The 22,143-nt window shown below is 35.2% G+C and overlaps 2 protein-coding genes across 2 annotated transcripts; one reads left to right on the top strand and one right to left on the bottom strand.

Annotated features, from left to right (window-relative positions):
• Positions 1 to 656: 656 nt before the first annotated feature.
• On the top strand, positions 657 to 9,764 carry LOC114179733 (alpha,alpha-trehalose-phosphate synthase [UDP-forming] 1-like). The gene is made up of 17 exons (XM_028066156.2): positions 657 to 1,045; positions 1,275 to 1,372; positions 1,490 to 1,878; positions 2,189 to 2,303; positions 2,480 to 2,581; positions 2,726 to 2,876; positions 3,024 to 3,112; positions 4,201 to 4,249; positions 4,796 to 4,896; positions 6,895 to 7,082; positions 7,508 to 7,625; positions 7,865 to 8,038; positions 8,116 to 8,238; positions 8,322 to 8,409; positions 8,573 to 8,703; positions 8,838 to 8,936; positions 9,175 to 9,764. Exons 1-17 carry the CDS (start codon positions 697 to 699, stop codon positions 9,556 to 9,558), a joined length of 2,748 nt encoding a protein of 915 aa, XP_027921957.1. The 5' UTR covers positions 657 to 696; the 3' UTR covers positions 9,559 to 9,764.
• A 1,393-nt stretch (positions 9,765 to 11,157) lies between these two features.
• Positions 11,158 to 19,668, bottom strand: LOC114176003 (5'-3' exonuclease family protein). The gene is made up of 14 exons (XM_085670220.1): positions 19,421 to 19,668; positions 19,127 to 19,246; positions 17,785 to 17,908; positions 15,955 to 16,092; positions 15,620 to 15,829; positions 15,196 to 15,370; positions 15,016 to 15,089; positions 14,351 to 14,474; positions 13,881 to 14,017; positions 13,723 to 13,777; positions 12,849 to 13,609; positions 12,716 to 12,767; positions 11,658 to 11,877; positions 11,158 to 11,574 (listed from the first exon to the last, which is right to left on the bottom strand). Exons 1-14 carry the CDS (start codon positions 19,579 to 19,581, stop codon positions 11,496 to 11,498), a joined length of 2,430 nt encoding a protein of 809 aa, XP_085526346.1. The 5' UTR covers positions 19,582 to 19,668; the 3' UTR covers positions 11,158 to 11,495.
• Between the last annotated feature and the right edge of the window lie 2,475 nt (positions 19,669 to 22,143).

Here is a 22,143-nt window from a genome sequence, read left to right as displayed (position 1 = left end):
GTCTCAAAGTAGGTTTATTGCTGCCTGTGATTTAACTTTCTTGTGATGCCTGAATCCGTTCTATCAATTATTGTGAATGTGTTTTCTGTTCATTTATTTATTTATAACAATGGGTATCTTTTGCCTTGCCTTTCCATTTCAATGTCTATGCAAAATTCGCTCTAGGTATGTTAAGGGTGTTTTATTCCTTGAAACTTTATTTTTTTTTTGGTTTTGGTGATCATTCAATTGCTATGAATTTGAAATACATTTCATGTATCAAAAAGCCAATTTCCCCCTCCCCCTTGTCCTGTTATTTCTCTAATGTGATGAGAAACATTGCAGTTACGTACTTGCCTGACGGTTACTTTACGCATTTCATCGCTGAGAATGGTTTAATTGTGGATAGAAAAGTTGTTTTAGCCTACGGAGACATTCAGCATTAATGATATAGTGGATCAAAGCATGCTTGTTAGTTCTCTTTCTTGAGTGCAATTTCCCATTTGGCAAGGAATATGAATGTAAATGAAACTGGAAAAAAAGGTAACATTGATTAGAGTGTGCAACTATTTCCGTGTTTGTTTCAGAATGTGACTGAGAATTGTTCATTATGGAATTATTTGGAAGTAGGAAAAACAATTTCACCTTTTGATTGAGAGTGCTGTCTTTGTAGGAATCAAACAACTGAAAAGACTTGACGTGTTTGAGTCCAAGCGTATGCAACCGAACAATCATAACTGCGTTCCTTTAACACCAAGGTCCAGATTGGAAAGGCTTCTGAGGGAAAGAGAGATAAGGAAGTCCTTCAAGAATCAACCAAGTGATGAAGCAAGAGATGGGAACAAAGAGGGAGAACAATGTTATGGTGATTCAAGCATAAGTGAGAATGACATTTCAGGTTTTCATAAAGAGGAAGAAGCCTCGGAAACGAATAGGCAAGATGAGAGGGGAAGCAAACAACGTTTGTTGGTGGTAGCTAACAGGTTGCCAGTCTCTGCTGTTAGAGATGGTGTGGAGTCATATCATCTTGAGATCAGTGTAGGAGGACTAGTCAGTGCACTTCTAGGCAAGAAAAAGTTTGTCACCTTGCATTAATTGTTTTTACTTTTCTGTGTTTTGTTCATCTGTTTCTGATTCATATATCTGTTGTAAGTTTGTGACTCAGCTATTCTAATCAGTTACCTTTGTTAAGATCTAATAGATAGTTATCTTCACAACATTGTAATCATAGGAATGGATTGAACTTTTCTATTTTCAAAGTGAAGGTTGTATGAAGCTTGTTGTTTCTGTTGAAGGTGTAAAGGAGTTTGATGCCAGATGGATTGGGTGGGCTGGTGTGAATGTGCCTGATGATGTTGGACGGAGAGCATTGACTAAAGCTTTGGCTGAAATGGTATGAATCTTCTTTGCTTTATGTGTCAAATTTATAATTCTCAAGCATGAAGATATATATTAAAGACACAGAAAACCATCAATATTTGTCCTCTTGATTATGTGCTTTTCACTGCAGCGATGTATTCCAGTATTTCTTGATGAGGAGATAGTTAATCAGTACTATAATGGCTACTGCAACAACATCTTGTGGCCTCTATTTCATTACCTCGGACTTCCACAAGAAGATCGACTTGCTACCACTCGTACTTTCCAATCCCAATTTGATGCATATAAGAAGGCAAACCAAATCTTTGCTGATGTAGTAAATATGCATTATGAGGAAGGAGATGTTGTTTGGTGCCATGATTACCACCTAATGTTCCTTCCAAAATGTTTAAAAGAACGCAACGACAAAATGAAAGTTGGTTGGTTTCTCCATACACCCTTTCCTTCCTCAGAAATACATAGGACTCTACCATCCAGATCAGAGCTGTTGAGATCAGTTCTTGAAGCTGATCTTGTGGGGTAAGTCATTCATGCCTCTCCAACTTGATGATCATTATCATAATACATTTACAAGCTAAATTCCTTTAATAAATAAACATCAACAGCAGGAATTTAGGACATGCAAATTGTAGCCAACAAGGTAAGATGTGCACACTGTGATAAGTCCATAACTCTGTAATTCATCTTCCACCTTGAGACTTACTATTCTTGCTTGTCCATTGCACTATTTAGTAAAAAACATCGCTTGGTAAGTTCTTATGTTGCTATGATTTTTGAGAACGCTTGACATTTTATCTAGTGTTGTGATTTACATTGGTCTGCATTCCAGATTCCATACCTATGATTATGCAAGGCATTTTGTCAGTGCTTGTACTCGTATTCTTGGGCTTGAGGGCACACCAGACGGAGTGGAAGATCGAGGGAAGCTAACACGTGTGGCTGCGGTATATCTGCATATATTAATTTCCTTTTCTAATTCTATACATCGAACTGCAAAAGCTGGAATTTCATCTTGTGTTGTATGTTTATCAGCATTGAATAACTATACCAATGAGTATGTAGTCTCTGATTTCCTTCTCATGATGACAATGTTTTATTTTTTGGGAGTGTGAAACTTCAGTTTCCTATTGGGATTGACTCTGAGAGATTCATTCAAGCCCTTGAACTCCCTGAAGTCCAGGCGCACATGAAAGAACTGAAAGAAAGATTTGCAGGCCGAAAGGTGAGAACCGTATATGCCAAAGTTCCTAGTTTAACAGTTTGAGAAGTGGAGGTTATTGCATGGTTTCTTGGTTCTGTTCTGCATCTGCTTTTCTCTAAAAATGTGAATCATTTGAATAACTTGAGCTTCTTATGAAATGGAAAGGTAATGTTGGGCGTGGATCGTCTTGATATGATAAAAGGAATTCCTCAGAAAATATTGGCATTTGAAAAGTTCCTTGAGGAGAATTCCCACTGGCGTGATAAAGTTGTCTTGCTGCAAATTGCTGTACCTACTAGAAAAGATGTTCCTGATTGTACGTTATTTCTCTAGACAAGTTAATAATCACTTGAAGAGTTTTGCCCCATTGATTGAGACTCTTGCTTTGTTTAATTTTGTTGTCATCTTATTCTAGTTATTGAAAGTTTAAATGACTGACACTGTTCACTTAATGCTTTGACAGACCAAAGGCTTGCAAGCCAAGTGCATGAGATTGTAGGACGCATCAATGGAAGATTTGGAACACTTACAGCTGTTCCACTACACCATCTGGTTTGTGCTTTAAACATTTACAACTTAGATTTCTTGCATGGTATTTCACAGTGGAAGGATCACGAGTGTCAATACAAATGTCTATTATTTGAAATCTCGTTGAAAACACTAAATTTCTCACGCATCAATATATGAGCGATCCTTGTTACAGCAAGAATCGAATTCATCGTTTACTTAGACAAAAACTAGTCTGTGCTCTATACACTGTCCATCTGAAATTGATGCTTCCACCCAAAATCTGTAACTGCACATATTTGGGTTTGAGTTGTTATTATCGATTTGTGTTCTGAGCTGCATTATCTGCTAGCTGTCTTACAACATATCACTATCTCAACTCTAACATATTCATGACATCTCACTTCTTCATCTCTCATTTGACCAAGTTGTATGAGACAAGTGCAAAAGGAACAAAAAGGAGGACAAACATTCTGGTCGATGATCGAAGTATCCTACTAAGCAGATCCTATGAAATTTACCAGGAATTATAACTGAAAAATAGGAATTTCATTTTACAAATATTTTTTTTACAGACTTGGCTGACAAGCAAAGAAAACATGCCTACTATACAAAGTAGCCTGATGGGATTTTAGTTCTTCAGAATTTGCCTAAAATGACCAAGAATAACCCAATAAAACTACACCACATTCTTTGCCAAAATGGCAATAAATCTTCAATAACTGATCTCTTTCCTGCATCACCAGGGAGCTTACATTACAACACATTCTTTCCAGGTTACCTGGATATAATTCAGAATATGTGGGGCTTTTCTATTAACAATCACTTATTTAAGTAAATTGTAAAGAAAAAAATTCTCTTCAAAAATTTAATTTATAATTTTTTTTCTTTCTTTTGGAAATATTCAAGTAACTAATGTGACTGTTCTTTGCACACACTGGCTCTGTATTTTGTCTTGTTCATTACTTGTCCTTCTCTTGATTGCTTAATGTTTTAGTATTGCTAATCTTTCCCAGAAGATGTGACAAATGAAATGAAGTCACGCGTATATTTTAGATAGTTCAGAAAATATTTGTTAGGATTATTGTGCCGACCATGTGATGATTTCTGGACCATTTTTTTCTATGATACAGGATCGATCACTTGACTTTCATGAATTATGTGCACTCTATGCTGTAACAGGTACTCATTTTCTGCCATAACATAAGATTTAGTACATGTATTTATTTATTCGAAAGTAATAATATTTTTTATATTCCAGCAGTTTCACATTTCACTATTTATTGGATATGTGAAATACTCAATCTGTAAGACATTTTTTCGTGTTATTAGTAAAGAAACTTCACTATTGTTGTAAACTCTTTCACTTTTCTTTGATATGCTCCTCATGATTTAACTCCTGTGCTTATAACGCGTTGTATCTTGCTGAAAGAATAAATTGAACTGATTGATAGTTTTATGTTTTTTGGCAATTGATGGTGGATTGCATTCTTCTTGTGCCGCCAGTTAGATTTTTTGAATTCATCAACAAAACAATAATTACCTACAATTGTTTTCATTGATTTTTTCTCCTTTATTTATTATGATTTAACCTTAACTAATCCCAGCAAATCAGAAAAGGGCATATGTTCTTTTATATGCTTTAAAATCCATCTTAACTAGTTTGGTTGAACTAACTACTAAGAATTCACCATCCATATGTGCCAGTCTAACATACATTTTATTTAGACGTTGCACTTGTTACATCTTTGAGAGATGGAATGAATCTTGTCAGCTATGAATTTGTTGCGTGTCAAGCATCCAAGAAGGGGGTTCTCATTTTAAGTGAGGTAATTCAGTTTTTTAATGTTCTCATTTATTTATTTTGGCTCCATCTCTTTTATATTCTGATTGTTCATTGTACTTCATATTTGAGAAGGAAGCACTTCATGTTTTACTAAGATCACCATAACTTCAAATGATTCTTCCATTAAGCATGTTAATGTCGAGGTATTTGTAAGTAATGTGCACAAGTCTAGTTTTATCTCTTGATTTCATAAAGCAACGGTAAAAGCTCTTTTTTAGAAAGGTAGGTATGCAAAAGCAGCACTATTTAGCTAATGATCTCAACTAGGTTGGCACCCCAAGCTACATAAATCATTAGCAGCATACCAATATGGTATAAGAAATAAAGAAAAGAAATACAATAGTGTGGAACAATAGACCAAAACTCACTTAGTTAACAAACTATAAAAAGATAAATGAAACCTATCCCTATAAAAACCATAACTAATGAAATCGGGAATGGAATCCCACCAACTATTACATTGATGAGTAACACCACAGGTGACAAGTTTATCCACACACGAAACTGCCTTGTCTCCAGATATGTGACACATGAAAATTCATGCACTTAATCCAACACAAAGTCTTATTCCATTGATTGCTTAGCTGCCAAGGCACAATGAGTGAGCTAGAAAGCTTGAACCACTCTTTATAGAAAAGGAACCACAGCAGCAGATGCAGAATGATCCTGAAAAATTTCCCCACACACAACTTAACCGAGTCAACATTCAGTTGCTCCATCAATACTGCATTTTATCCATGAAAATACAGGATGAAGAATTGGAGCTAGTTTTAATACAAAAAAAAATTAAGCACCCAGAATTCCTGTATGTTAGATTTCACAGTAAAGGAAGAAACCTTACCAACTGTATTGACACCATGGTATAATTTGTTTTCAAAATTGAAATAAGGAACTTAGACATTCTTAAAACAGATAAGTTTCCTGTTGAACCATATGGCATCAGTAATATGGAAAATAGCTGATTGAAGTACCAAACTGACCAGCTTAGTCCAGGACCCTTTTAAAACATTCAGCACATTCTCTAAGCTACTGTGATCAAAGTGTGTATTTAAGCAAGAACCAAGCCAATCCAGAATCTAGCAGCAAATGAACGTATTGAAAAAACAGATGGTCTGCAGATTTCATATTTTTATGACAACGACAACATATAGAAACAATAAACATGACTCCTAAATAGGTAATTCCTTATGTAGCAGACGCTGGATCAAGAAAGCTTTAGAAGAAGCAATATATTTGTTCCAAATAGCTATGTTATGTCCTAGTGTGGAAATACTGCCTAAAGCGGAAAGTTAACCTTTCCACACAAGGACATATCTTCATAGTTAGCACACCACCAGCTGCATCTCTCCAACACCTTGTATCACAAGATTCTTCAAGAGGAAAAACAGTATCAGCGATTTTCCTTGCCACACTCACACTCCTCTTTTTGATAATATCGAGATTGTATCATTGACCATTGTCAATAAAATCTATTCTTCCAATTATGCAGACTTAAAGGAATAGGAGAAGACCCACCCATCAAAGGTCTATTCTTCCAATTATCTGACCAAACAATAATATCAGAACCATTTCCAATTTGCCAACCAATGTTTTGAGTAGCATATGCAATATTTCCTTTTAATTGGCGCATATAGCAGAGTGAACAAACTGCTTCTTTCATATCCGTGACCTCATGTGTATCAGCCCGAGAACAGTTCTTCGCCAGTAAATCCCAGCCTAACTCATAGCATCATCATTTTATAAGTGTGTATATTTTTAAATGATATCAATTTTTTATAAACAAGAACAGGCTATTGCTTTGAATAGGATAATGGTATCATTTATAAAGTTAATACTTGTTTGGAAATTTCATCTTTTTAAAGATATAAACAATTCTTATATCTCCAATTATTATATTATAACATAATTTACTCCCAAAATCACCAGGTGACTGAGCTTTCAGTATTAATCAAATAATTTTAAATTCTTTATTTGGTATCAGTTTGCTGGTGCAGCACAGTCTCTTGGTGCTGGTGCTATCTTGGTAAATCCGTGGAACATAACAGAGGTTGCTGCTTCTATTGGTTATGCGCTGGATATGCCAGCCGATGAAAGAGAAAAACGGCATCAATTTAATTTCAGACATGTGAAGACTCACACATCACAAGAATGGGCTGCAACTTTTGTGAGGTTAATCCTATAACACTGCTAGAGCTTTGTTCTTCTCGGGTCAGTTTTGTTCCTTGTTTTGTTTTTCTTGTAAACCAACCATCCTACATGCAATCGTTAGGATAAGATGGAACAGTTACAGATGACAACTTGATGCCTAGAGCCTGCCATCCATTACTTTATTTTGACAAGGACTAGCATGATAGAAAAAGTTGAGAAATAGTGTTTTTTATGATATGCCTATGTGCAATATCATTCAATTTGTTTTATACAAAGTAGATAGAAGAAAAGGCTTTACTGGTTTCTTTTTTCTTTTGAACAATCCAATTTGAGATGAGTTCTCAATTGCAAATGTAGTTGATCAGATACTGTCATTGGAAAAATAGAAATTATATTATTTGAAATAGCCATATTATTTATTTTACAAGGTTTTTCTTTTTGCACAGTGAGCTAAATGATACCATTGTTGAAGCTCAACTTAGGACAAGACAAGATCCTCCATTGCTTCCCAACAAAGTGGCAGTTGACTGTTATAAAAAATCCAGTAACCGATTAATCATACTGGTAAGCTGTTAGTTGGATTGTCAAAGGCTGAATAAAGGGCATTTACACTTGTATTATGCTTACACTTGTATACGGAAACTAACTTGATATTACATGTACAAGTGCACCGAACATGTTAAAGAGAAACACGAAGAAGGACTTTTGTAGGTTTTTGTGGATGATTTAGAAGATTGACACTCACCAACATGTGTAGCTTCTTTTCATTAAAACATTACCATTTTGCCTGAACTGCACTGCAGGGTTTCAATGCCACTTTGACTGAGCCAGTGGATGCCCTTGGACGGGCTGGTCAAATTAGAGAACTGGAACTTAAATTACACCCAAATCTGAAGGGACCTTTGAAGAAGTTATCCGATGATCCACTGACAACGATAGTACTTCTCAGTGGGAGCAATCGAGCAGTCCTGGACAAAGTATTATCAAGAAAAGTCCATGTATTTTTTTCACTTTCAGCAACATTAGCTTTTGGACTAACAACTACTTTGTGCAGAACTTCAGTGAATTTAATATGTGGTTGGCAGCGGAAAATGGAATGTTTCTGCGACCCACTTCAAGTGAGTGGATGACAACCATGCCTGAAAATTTAAACATGGATTGGGTTGATAGCGTGAAGGTAGATTGGCTGCATGGATCCAAATGTTTCTCATATCAAGTTCCTTTATTTTCTAATTTGTTCATAATTTTATAAAATTTCAGCATGTTTTTGAGTATTTTACTGAAAGAACTCCCCGGTCACATTTTGAGCTTAGGGAGACTTCAGTTGTATGGAATTACAAGTACGCAGGTATCTGACATTTTTTGTTCCCATATTTCCCTTTTATTGATCAACCTACTAATTTTCTTCTGATAAGATTTTTCTGCTAATACACATCGTCTCTTTACTCCCTGTAAAAGTGGGAGCCTTCTATGGTTAATTGCTGACTTATTGTGACTGCAATGAAAATCAGATGTTGAATTTGGAAAGATTCAAGCAAGAGATTTGCTTCAGCATCTGTGGACAGGACCAATATCAAATGCATCTCTTGAGGTTGTCCAAGGTGGTCGATCTGTTGAGGTGCGCACAGTTGGCGTGTCAAAGGTATGATAAGCAATTCCAGTTTGCTTGTAGAGTCTCTCACCTATCATTTTTCTGTTCACAAACTTTATTTCCTCTACATGCTATAGCACCTGACACTTCTTTGTATTGTCTTACTACTTGGTATTTTGGAACAGGGAGCAGCTATTGATCGTATCCTTGGAGAGATAGTTCATAACAAAGGTATGAAGGCACCAATTGACTATGTCCTATGCATTGGGCACTTTCTATCCAAGGTGAGTGCACTTCATTTGATTTTCTATTCTTAGTTCAGCTGTGACTTTGCATTTTCAGAGCAGCGTAGCACTAAAAATTAGTGTTGCCAACAGTATGGTGGCTATCCTAACGTTAGATTCAGTGTTCACAAGCTTGAATGTAAAAATTAGAATGAAATTGTCCAAGAATATTGATTTTGTATTGATCTGCATAAAATTAAAATTAACTGTGTATAATAGTTGGAATGAACTGTTTCAGGACGAAGATGTGTATAAATTTTTTGAGCCGGAGCTTCCTTGTGAATCACCTTCAGTACCAAGAGCTATGCTATCCAAATCCAAGTCATACAGACCATCATCTTTGCTCAAATTTGCAACCAACAAAGCCGGGAATAAGGCTGCTCAGTACAAGAAACAACGTTCGTTGTCAAGCTTAGAGAAGAGAGAAATTGAACTGAGAGGAACATATCGTGATAAAATATCACAGAATGAAGGTTCCTCCGTGCTTGATCTAAAAGGTGATAATTACTTCTCTTGTGTTGTTGGACGGAAAAGATCAAGTGCACGTTACCATCTTAAAACCTCAGATGATGTTGTCAACCTCTTAAGTGACTTGGCAGAACATTCTTCATCAACAACTTAGCTCATATTTTTTATATTGTTTTTTCTTGGTGAAGTGTCTATTCATGTCAATTGATTCGGCAATGCTCTACATGTTTCATTGCTAGGCATAAACTCACTGATATTTGAACCATGTGATTTGAATGAATGCACACATTCACAACATACTCCTACCATTTTTGTATCTATATAACCTTGGTTTGAAACTTCTGCTAAAAAAATTGCCTGTTTATGTGTCTCTTTAATATTTGCTTCTACTTTTTCTTCAAAACACGTTAATAGAAAGCAAAAAAAGTGGTGGCTTTTGCCTACGACAAAATTTTACACTAAAGTTTACTGTAAACCTAGCTTTTGACATTATTGTTCCTAGACATTGATCACTTCCCTTCAGATGAATTCATCCAAAATCAATTTTTGTAAAATCCAGATGTTTTTATTTGGTGAATTTTTAATAAACATCGCAGGCATGTAATGAGAACATCTCAATCATTTTCAAAGATCTTTTACTTTATTCTGCTACCTTTGTTTAAATCAATGTCTACAAATTTTCTGCACATATGTAAATTATCCTAATACATTGATATTTTTTTTATCATCTAATTAGATTTAATTTTAAAACCAATTATTGTCCAAATTTAAAGCATTTTAAATTGTAAATCAAGTTTTAGGTTGTTTTATTTATAAATACATTTTATTTTACCCCTTTATATGTTTTCACAAAAAAAAAAACAAAAACACCTTTGCTTTAATATATTAAAATCATCAAATATAACTCAAGAACAAGTAGGTGATCTAGGTAAAAGTACCTTGACATGATTCTTAGGGTTTCTGGCTAAACCATTCAAAATTGAATAGTGAGATGTGTATTCTATAAACCCTAGTTAGTTGTTTTGTTATCCTTTGATCTTAACTAATATTATGCAATCCTTAAAGCTTATATTTTCCTTAAACAATTTCAAGTACTACGAGCAGATACTTCCATAACTTTTACGCAAGATTTTTGATAGATTTATTGAATCTCTATGTTAGTAATTAGCTGACTGTATCTATTACATAAGTTATATTCACTTTTAATAGAAGATCAAACTACCTACCAATACACAATACAAACAACTAAAAAAAAATCTCCAATACAATTTAAAAGATGATCAACAATTTGAATACAAGATGATTTAATTGTTCTAATGAAGATTCCAAGTTTAAAGACCAAGCTGTGAGCACTAAACCGTGATCAAACCGAGCCATGAGGAACTGGGTCATGACCAGACCTATGCACATTCCCTAAACCATGAACCGGGCTACGCAAAATGGCTTTCAGAAAAATATATTTGTTTGACTTTAGGATGTTCAACCTATCCATGACAATACATTAGGCAATACAAAGACTATTATAATTACATCAATACGGTGATATGCTAAAATAATCAAAAAATATACATCTATATCTGGTTCTTTATTTATTTGGTATCAAGAGGATCAACGTCATTGAACCTGTGTAATCTCAACTTTACAAACTACTAAAATGAGACAAGGTACCATTGAATCTCGTGGTAAATAGCATCTAGTATGATTTGTTGACCAAAACCCAGTCCAAAACCCTTGGAACTTAAAGCCAGTAACAAAGAGAAAATTAATGCTTCTATTCTTCAATTGATATCAATAAATGAGAATACAAAACATGGAGGCATACACTTATTCAGGGACATAAAAATAGTTAGAACAATTGCCGCCTAGCCAAGCTTTCACTGTCTCATTAACGCTCTTGAACCAAGTTTTATACTTAGTGTGGTATTAAATGAAGAAAACAAGATGACCAATTTTCAGGCTGATGAATGGTTACATCAAGAATACAATTTACTGCTGCCAAAACAATTAACTCAATGCAGGTCTCGGCTGGGGCAGAATGGTGTTGAAATGATGAGATAAACCTCAAATCAAGTTCTCTTTAAACAACTTGAATTAATTCTCAGGAGCTATTCTTCTAATCTTTGTGTTCTTTGGCACATATGCATATTGTCCAAAGTCCACAGTTTTTGGCCTATGATATGAATTATGATAAACAGGTCACATACGAATAAAGTCCAAGGGATAATGAATTCAAAATTGGAAAAAAAAAATTACCTATTATTGGAAGTGTTTCGAACATCTTTCAGCGGAGCTCGGAGACCACTGACACGAGTGCCAGAAGTGCATCTAAAGGATGATATCACAGAGACAAATCTTTCCATAGACTTCTCAGCTATTTCTGAATACTGACCCAGATGGGAAATGTTTGTCCCGAATTTTTCTTCTTCACCATTATTCTCTGTAACTGGTCCTTCAACGTTGTGATCACAGCAACCTAAAATTCAAGAAAATCCGAATTCAGAGAAACTTCACCAGGATATTTCCTTTCATGATTATTTAAAAAGCATGTGGAATTGTTTCTTGGTGATATCGTTTCTGAACCCTAATTCAATATATTCAGTAAATTTCATAGCAGATATCTCTGCTGAGTCATAACAAAACAAATGGACTAGGAAACTGAAAATTCACTCTATTTTATCTACATTGAAGAGTGATATGTTCTTCATATATTCAGTTATATAAGTAATTTTCTGCAACATATATCTTTCTTATCTCTGAGCTTTTTGGTGATTAGGTAATCTCCATTTCTTCTGTATTGACCATCTCCTTCCATTATTTTTCTCTTGCATAAGCATGATATTCCATGAACTTTGTTTCCAACTTTTCCATGAGGATTAATAGTTAATACCCATAAATCATGTAACTTCAACTCAGATATCTTCACAAGTCAGGACTTTATTCTACTAAAACACACATAGTCAATATTAAATTATTATGTTAAGCTACAGTTTAGATACTCTACTAAGACACCAGTCTGTACTTTAAAAGATAAGCTACTGTTCTGAATCAATAAGACTTTTGATTATCCATAAGCCAAATTGCCAAGAAAATGAAACTGAAAATGAAATTTCTAAAAGAAATCATCCATCAGTATGTATAGAATCTTTTGTGAAAGTTGTAATGCCAGTCTTAAAAGATATCCACCCCTTTGGACAGCCAGTAAAATGGCAACAAAAGAAAAAACATAACTGGTGGAATATCAAGACAATTAGCACTAGCTATTTCACTTGTGAATGTGAAACCCATTAATATTTCTTCAAATTGATTTATACCGTTACTTTGCGGAGGTGAAGCACGCTGCACTTGCCTAGGATGCAAATTTTCCTGTAGAGGGTCAAACCATTAGTGCAAGACTAAAAAGTGAGTGCTAAAGAAAACCAAAGGTTCAAAGTTAAGAAATCCTACATCTTGAATATTGTCATTAGGGGATAACTTCCTTTTCAAGTCTTTATTCTTCAACTGGTTGTTACATAAATCACTGTCAGATATGGCACTTCTGTTGTCAGTGACAATGCCAGAGGACAGATAATCTTGTTTTTCATCACAAACATTCTTTTGTACTTGCTTGTGCTGAAAATAAGCACTCCTTACAATTACCTTTCTAGTTGTCTCCCTGGTTTTACCTTCAACTATGTCATGGAATCCCTGGTCTTTATTCTTCAAATGGTTATTATATAAATAACTGTCAAATATGCCATTTTTTCTCTCATCAATGACAATGCCAGAGGACTGGCACTCTTGTTTCTCATCACGAACATTCTTTTCCACTTGTTTGTGCTGAAAATAAGCACTCCTTACAATTGCCTTTCCTGTCTCCCTGGTTTTTCCTTCAACTTTCTCATGGAATCCCTGGTCTTTATTCTTCAAATGATCATTACATAAATCACTGTCAGATATGGCTTTTTTTCTCTCATCAATGACTATGCCAGAGGATTGGTATTCATGTTTCTCGTCACAAGCATTCTTTTCCACTTGCTTGTGCTGAAAATAAGCACTCCTTACAATAACCTTCCCAGAAACCTCCCTGGTTTTTTCTTCTACTGTGTCTTGGGCATTAGTGTGCCCATGCTCCTTATGCAAACCCAAACATGGTTTATGAATTGGCTGCCTAGGCTGTTGCAGTAGTGCATGTTCAGGGTTTTTCTTCTCCTCATGGATCATAGAAACTTAATTCATGCAAACAATGTGACGAGTATCATCAACCAACAAATGTAAAGGCTTAAGAAATAAGATTTTCCCATCCAAAAGACCAAAGCAAACCAGCAGATTTATAGCTTACCATGATATGGAGACTCTGTAAATTCAGAAAGTTTTGTGGCAGAATCATATTCAGTCTGTAGAAAAAAGGAAATATAAGTTAAAAAATATCTAAAAGAGTTTAACTACTTACAATGAGCAGAGTTTTCACTATTACAGTTCCGTATTCAGGCAACTTACATGGCAATTAGGATGACGGGCACTGCCCGAAATCTCATAGTCGATTTTTGATGCAGTACAGTTCTTTGTTTCGTTAGCAGCAGTAGGGGACACCCGAGGTGCTCTGAATTTCCTTTTTGCTTCAAGAGAAGCAACACCTTTCATGGCTAAGGAAAAGTTACTCTGAGGAGGAATAAAAGAAACACTGCTACTTATAAGTTGTAGTATGTCACTAAGAAACAGAGCCTAAATGCCACCATTATTCATTGCCTCAGGTTGATCGCTTTGAATGTTGTATAATTGTTTTGAATCTTATATGATTGTTTTGAATGTTATATAATATTGAATCTAAAACTTTAGACAATGGTATCTAAAGCCTCAACAGCATCAGTTGGTTCGGAGTGAACCATAAAGTGCTGGCCCTGCATTCCTCCCTTTTAAACAAGCTAAACTGATTCAAATCAATTCAAGAAGAATGCTTCTTAGGATACAAAAATACTTGGTCAAGAGATTCTTCTGCACAGGCAAATCAATCTTTTTCTTTGTACTTTCAGAACGAAGAGTTTCAAATTGACTAGTTCCTGCAATTGTCAATCTGGCTGTAAGATTCTCTCCCTGCCATTTAAAAAGAAATGGACTTCAACCAACAGTGCCTTTTAAACAATAAGGCTATAAAATTTTGAGGAAGCATACATCCCAGCCAATGCTTACATTTTTTTTTTAATATTTGTTAAAAAGAAAGGTAACAATTGATTCATACTTCCTCAAGCTTTATTTACAATACTGTTAGCATATAATTATGCATCTCATCAAAACTTAAAAAATAGTACGCTCAGTGAAATAGTTGGCAGAAAGTATCCTCATTGTAGAATTTACACATACTCACACTCGTCCATGTAAACACAGATGGAACAGTTATAGTGCAGTCTTTTCGGTTGTCAATCCTATTCCTATCATTTTCAAAATTCCTTTTCTTCCACAATCATGCAAATCATCCTTCGTATTCCAAAACTGAACAAATGAAATCAATCACATTATTTTGAACAAGACAGGCACTAAAGGCATGGATATTTCAGTTGACTAGAAATTTACTAATTCATTTTAACAAACACACACAGTTTGTTATAGATGAAAATAAAGAAATTGAACGGTTTACCTCAAATGGCATTTTGGTAATTGGATCAAGATCCCCTTTTGCTATTCTTTGTGCTATATCTTTTGGAATGGGTGTATCCCAGGTTAAGGTATAATTTCAAGTAAGATCTTATAGACATTTGAACAAATTGGAATGATATTAATTTAAAATGGAAAAAGAACATTAAAAATGAAGGATATGGGCCTAAAAAGTCTAACTCGTCACCAATATCATCAGGTATATTAGACAAATGGACAATATTTTCATTAATTGGATCATAAACCCGTTGATATTGGAAAGTACGTATAGCCTTCTTGAATGACTCTTCATACAAGGGAGGCACAGAAACTCCACTGTATCTCAAGTGCTTAAGTACCTGATACATTGAAATTGGCATTAGAAATAGAAAATTTTCATATACAAAGATTTACATACCAGATTTAAAAGATATATATCATTAAAAACAACACTTTTAAACACTCCTTAGGATTTCTGCTGCGTATAGATGTACCTGACTGCTTGAGTGGGTTTAAAAGAACATTGATAGTTAAAAAAAAAAAAAAACTCTTATTAATTTTTAAGGTCCTGAACAATCATGCTTGTTGTGTGTATCAGCCGCACTTACCTTATCATAACTTCCAAATTTTTTTATGCTTGCATGGGCTCTTTTAAGACCCATACCTGGCAAGGACTGAAGATAGTCACAGCCACTCAAAATACACATTTCAAGAACCATTTGTCTGTTGAACCCTTCAAAATTAAGCTCCTTATTCTTTTGTAGCATGGAGTACTGGAACTGGACTCCTTGACCAAACTTGTCCATTTTAAAGAGAATCTAAATTTTCAATGAAGAAGCAGGCCAATAAAAAACGAATGAGTACATCAAAAAGTAGGAAGAAATATACAGTAGAAAATAAATAACATAAAACATGTATGTGTTAAGCCACCTGGTAAACTTACTCTAGGGCAACCAAATGGTATAAGATCAGAATCTTCAGTTATAACTACGTCGACTTGTCCACTAATTGCCAAGAATGTCATCTGGGCATCTGCCTCATAAGGAGCAACAATATACTGCACATTCTCCTGCTTCAATACCTTCCACACAAAAATAATGCTGAACATTTATTTGGAGACATAAAGCATTGTAAAAGAGATTATTTGATCTTAAAAATTAGGGAAATGTGTACAATGATGATTGTAAATATTCTCCATTATTAGGTTTCCTATATATTACTTATAATTATGTTGCGATCCTCTAATCTTCAATGACAAGCCCCCCTTTCTCCAACAAGCATTCTAAAAAACATTAAGGGAGCCACGAAAAGGATTTATCATACAGACACAATAATCATACTCGAGTTGTGGGATACTCAAATGTAGATTTGGCAAGCTCTCCCATTGATAGGATATCAACTTCGGATATTATGCCTTTACTAGTAACAACTTTATTTCTTGGAAAAGCAATAAAAAACTGCACTAGCCAAATCTAAGGCAGAAGTAGTGCCTAGCGTTATGGCTTCTACCACTTGTAAACTTTTTTGGCTAAAACTTAAAGAATTGAGATTTGGAGAGGTTACACATATGTTTCTCATTTGTGATAACCAAGTTGACCTTCATATTGCCTCAAATCCATAATTTCACGAGAAGACCAAACATGTTGGGATAGATTGTCACTTCATTCGTGAAAAGGTTGTATCTATAAACATTAATACTCAATTCATTAACTCTAATAATCAGTTGTCTGATGTCTTCGCCAAATCATTGCAAGGTCCTAAAATTTGTTACATTTGTAATAAGCTCTACATATGATTTATAAGAATCAACGTGAAGGGGAGTGTTAGATGTATTTTCAATATATGTGTCTAGGCCTATCTCTATGTAATGTATTGAGTTTATATATAATGTTTTCCTTTGTTATTCTTAAGACACACAAGGATTCATTAATATGAACTTGCATCTTATATTCTTACACGGACCAAGGACTTGGGTCCACTTAGGTACTTTCTTATCATCAAAGTTCCTTACCTAGCATTGCAATTTCGCAAACAGAAATATACTGTAGACATTTTGATCAAGACTGGTATGATTGATTGTCACCCCAACAATGGTACTATGGATCCTAATTTGAAGCTTCTTTTAGGTCAGGGAAATCCATTGAAAGACCCCGCAAGATACTTTTGTCTGGTAGGCAAAATTAATTACCTAACTAAACTAGACACCACATATGGAGTTAGTAGGGTTAGCCGATTCCTAAAGGTCCATGTGATTGTCATGGAATGTTGTGATACGCATACTTTGATACATCAAGAATGAACCAGGTCGTAGTTTAATATATGTAGATAAAGGCAATTCCAAAAATGTTTGTTATTTCTATGCTAATTGTAAAGGATCATCATTAGATAGGAGGTCCAATTTTGAATATTATCTCTCATTTGCAGAAACTTGATTTCTTGCAGTAGCAAGAAGCAGAAAACAATTTCTAAATGCAGTGCTGAAGTTGAGTACCAGGTTGTGACAACAGTTACATGCAAGATAACATGGCTTACGAAAATTCTCCATCATTTAAAATTTGTAACGGGATACTTAACTAATATTTGAATGATTATAAGTAAAGGATTTACATGTGTGATTAAACACACAATTCACAGCAATAAAGACTCTTTAGGAATTACTGTATTGAATATATTCAAACGAAATACAAATATGATACCTACACACACAAATGGAAGCACACATGCTCATATCACAACAACGGGACCAAGTATGATATATTTAACTCCTTTTTACCTGAATTAGTTCACGTGCAACTTGGGGAGAAATATCAACTGCTTTCTGGTAGCACTCATAAGCAGCAGCTGAATTTCCATCTGACTCGTGTTCAACTGCACGTGCAAAATTATCCTTTCTAGCCCTGCATTTATAGCATAGAAGCAAAAGTACATAGACTCTCTGAGAATTTAAGGTTCTTAAACCTGCCCAGAAATCAAAGAACTCCTCTTTGGTGATATTGTAATAAGGTTCACAGCCTCTTATTTCTCATCCTTTAATACTTAATAATGTGTTATTTTCATACGTATTGGAGAAAGACTATAATATTCAGATCCTTAATAATGTGTTATTTTCATAGGTACTGGAGAAAGATTGGTTCTTCAGTATCTTAGTTTCGAAATTATTACATTATTTATCAATTCCACAACCAAATCATTAAGAGTGTTCCTTCTCTGAAGTTCTTACTAAACCAAATCGGTTTTACCTCAATATTTGAAACAACGGAGCAATCACCAAACAGCATATAAAACATTCATTTCATCTAGAACAGAAATGGAAATTTTTTAGCAATTCAAGATCATAAACCTGACATCATTGCTATTTCAACAAATTATGCTTGTGCATAAGAACCTGACGAACACAAACATAGAGACAGCTAGACAGGGATTCAGAAAATTTTGTTCAAAATAGTCAGCTTATATCATTATGGATAATTGTCCTACATGCAGACGCATTGTACACTGGGGAAGTGAAATCCCACGAAGGGAGCAACTAAGGCAAATGTAGACTTGTGTTCCACGCAGTGTGCAACTCTCAAGAAAAGCACTAATTATTGTGACTAGAACACAAGAAGATAACTCAATTCAAAAAACTAGTTCAAACAATAAAAGAGCCTCATAGTTTAAGAACCACATTAAAATGTATATTCTAATCAATGGAGAACTCAACATTGACACCCTCTAGAAGAAACAACATCTCCAACAGCTTCACACTATCAACATGAACCCTAACCAACAGTGGCCCCTTTCCTTTACGTTGATGACTTCATTCACCTTTCAGCATTCAGTACATAGACCTTAATCTAACCTATACACAGCCCTTTCAATCCAAAAGCACTAATTGTTATGACTTAAGCAGATATGGAAAATTCAAACTAAAAAACTAGTCCACTAAGTGGTAAGGCGTCAGATATTAAGTACCACATTAAGCTTATTATTCTACCTAACGTACATAGGACTCGTAACATACATGAAAGCATCCCATTAACAATTAAGGTTGTCACTCAACTCAACAAAAAATACTTTCAAAAAGAATCAATAAAGAAAAACAAAATTCAATGTTGTAAAGACATAAAGAGCACCTGGCACGCTTGATCTCTTGTTCATTCTTCATTGGCAGAAGTCCCCCATCAAACACTAGAATGGGCTTAACCCCATAATGGCGCAGCAAATTGACTCTGTGCATGCAATACTCAATGTGCCTAAAACCCACCAATACACACACAAAATAAACTCAGTTGAACAACACACCCAGTTTGTATGTGCTTAAGCCCATTTCAAAAATTCGAACTTTTACGAGACAGGTTTCTCCAAACAATGAATCCAAGAAAACCCCAATAAAATAAAAGTAAGGAAAAAGCTAAAAGGGAAGTGACCTGGTAGTGGGTATCCCTTTGCAGAGTTCGGTGCTGCAAGAAAGGGCACCTTTGTGGAGCCAAGAATAGGTGTCTACCGCTACAGAACAACCCTTCAAGTCCTTGATATTGATCGGAACCATAATCGATTTCAACAGCGGCAAAAACCCCTGAATCCCCATTCCTCTGTGAAGAATCTACTAAGCTACCAACCACACAATACATCTCATTTATGCAAGAAAATTGAGCGCCAAAACTTATGTTCCCTTTATTTATTTGCTCTTTTTACGTGTTTTACGTAAATTATGTTCGCTTTATTTATTTGCTCTTTTCGCGCGTTTTATATAACTTATTTTTATTATATGTTAATTTTTAATTGTTTTATGAAGAGAAATGAATAACAGAAGCGGAAAATATCGAAATTCTAAATAAATAATTATGTATTATTACTTTATGTTGGGTTTGAGAGAGTGAAAAACAAATAAATATTATTTTTGTATTATTTTAATGGGAGATTATTGTATCTTGTCTAATATGTATACTCCGATTTCAGAAACTTTGGAGGATACTATTTATTTTTTATTATTTTTGTTCACTTTTGAATAATGAAAATAAACACTTTATTGCAATGATTAAATAATAATAAAAAAATATTTGATTCACTGTCTTTTATTTGAGTGAATATTAAGAGTTAGGAAGTGTTTAGATTGGAGAGAGAATTGGAGAGAAAATGAAAGGTTAAAATATTTTATTTGTCTCTGTTTTTGTTTAAAAATTTCAAATAGGTCTTAAGATTTGTTGTAATCTCAATCAGGTTTGTATTTTTGAAAATGCATAACAATTAAGTTCATTTTGTAAGGCCCATTTACATTTTTGCCTATATTTTAAAGGGTTGTTCCAAATCAGTTGGGCCTAGAGCTGACCCATAAGGAGACATAGACCCTAAACCAGCTAACACTCTCATTCTTCTCACTTTCAGAAAACAGTCTCCCCTTCTCTTAGAACAGCAATGCTTCTCTGCTAGGGTTTAGAGCTCACTCGTGCTCAAGTTAGCTCAACCAGTTCGACTCCATGTAAGTTGATTCTCAACCCATACTAGTTCCTTTCTAAGTCTTCTTTTTCGTGCTTCCGCTAGAGGTCCTCTGTGATAACCACATTTTCTTTTCGTGTCGCTGTTCCAGTTCGTAAAATTGCTCCTAGAGCTATTGGGTTCATTGGCTTAAGGGTCAAAGTCTATTATTAGCCTCTTTCCAGGTAAGGGAAGCTAGGGTTTCTTAGTTTTAAATCGATTATTTTCCCATTTTCGAATCTGTTTCGTGTTTCTGATGTATGTGTGGTATGTAAAATGTTATGAATACAAATTTGTGTTTTGCTTTGGTTGAATATTGGTGTTGGCCTGTAAGAACAGTGGAGAGTTCTAATTTTCTCGCCCAAGCGAGCGTGTCTCGCCTAGGCGAGATTAGCAACAACTCGCCCATATTGTTTGCACGAGTTGTCGCTCAGGCGACGAGCTCCTGTTTTGAGCGAGAGTCTATCTCGCTCAGGCGAGGAGGTCTCGCCTAAGCGAGAGAATGCGCAAGCCACTGTTCCCTCTTCTTAAGCTATTGCCTAGGCGAAAGGAGCTCGCTTGAGCGAGAGACCCTCTCGCCTGACCGAGACCTTTCTGCCTGAGCAAGGAGTTGCGCGAGGGTGCATTCTTCTTTTATGGCTTCTTTGTTCTTGGATGTTTGGCACATGATTGATTGGATTATTATGTTAAAAGCTTGAGATGAATAAATATGCATGAGTGAAATGGTTTATAGGTTGTGAATGATAAGTTTAATATGATATTGGCATGTGACTTGTATGGGATTGCTGGTTATCAAAATGGCAAGGTTTTGGCATGATAAATGATTCTATATTGATTGTTGGAAGTATGATGTTGGTTTGGTTAGGACGTAATTCCACGATAGTTTCGTGATGAGGCCTCATTGGTTAGGACGTAATTCCATGAGCCTCTAGGTGAGACCTAATGGTGGTACCTCAGTGGTCGGGACGTAATTTCATGACCCCTGTTAGTGGGAGTTCATGGTGGTGCCCCATCTATATAATTTAGTAAGGATTCAAGGTAAGTATTGCATCATGACACTCTAAAGAGTTAGTTAGTCTCACATAGAGCGAACTGACTAGAGTGGTGAGAGTAGCAGGATGCCTAAAATACTTTAAGGGATAACCTTGTGTGTGGGGGGAAGAAATATTGTAACAATTAGCTCGATAGAGCAGCTCGGTAGAGCAACTCGGTAGAACAACTCGGTAGAGCAGTAAAGACCACCACAAGTGCAAACATCCGCTGAATCAGACTAATTATATGTATCCGGATGAGTTGTGTCTTGAGTCTTATTGTATTGTTTGAAAAGTCATAACAAGATTGGTTGACATATGCATCTTGAACTATAAATTGTATGTAACTGTATGATAATTTTATTTTTTTACTCTAGCTTACCCTTATGCTTGTTTGTGTTCCTATGTGTGGTTTTCTCCTTTTTGCGATGATCATCAATTTATTAATGTGAGCATATGTGAGAACTCCCTATGGTCATAAGGATGACAGAGGTTTTGCTGCATAGCCATCCGAGCTGGTTCCACTCATCTGAGTTCCTCTTAGGGCTATGACCCATGTATTAACTTGTCTTTTAATCTTAATGTGGTTACTGTTGAACTTTGTACTCTATATTGTATTGGCATCGTGGTGTGCCTAAGGATTC

The sequence above is a fragment of the Vigna unguiculata genome, chromosome 3 (assembly GCF_037176805.1).
Source record: "Vigna unguiculata cultivar grain cowpea cultivar isolate G323 ecotype 2 chromosome 3, ASM3717680v1, whole genome shotgun sequence".
Lineage (NCBI taxonomy): Eukaryota > Viridiplantae > Streptophyta > Magnoliopsida > Fabales > Fabaceae > Vigna > Vigna unguiculata.
Note: the sequence above shows the minus strand (reverse complement) of the source record. Positions and strands in the feature narration are given on the sequence as shown.

What these genes read in the sequence shown, in the direction of transcription:
- LOC114179733 (XM_028066156.2), top strand. Translation starts at nt 697, where the DNA reads ATGCAACCGAACAATCATAACTGCGTTCCTTTAACACCAAGGTCCAGA. An exon ending in GGGTTCTCATTTTAAGTGAG is followed by an intron (nt 4,897 to 6,894) that starts GTAATTCAGTTT and finishes ATTTGGTATCAG; the next exon opens with TTTGCTGGTGCAGCACAGTC. An exon ending in TGGGCTGCAACTTTTGTGAG is followed by an intron (nt 7,083 to 7,507) that starts GTTAATCCTATA and finishes CTTTTTGCACAG; the next exon opens with TGAGCTAAATGATACCATTG.
- LOC114176003 (XM_085670220.1), bottom strand. Translation starts at nt 19,581, where the DNA reads ATGGGGATTCAGGGGTTTTTGCCGCTGTTGAAATCGATTATGGTTCCG. An exon ending in TACCATTTGGTTGCCCTAGA is followed by an intron (nt 15,830 to 15,954) that starts GTAAGTTTACCA and finishes TTGAAAATTTAG; the next exon opens with ATTCTCTTTAAAATGGACAA. An exon ending in CGAGTTAGACTTTTTAGGCC is followed by an intron (nt 15,090 to 15,195) that starts CATATCCTTCAT and finishes TAACCTGGGATA; the next exon opens with CACCCATTCCAAAAGATATA.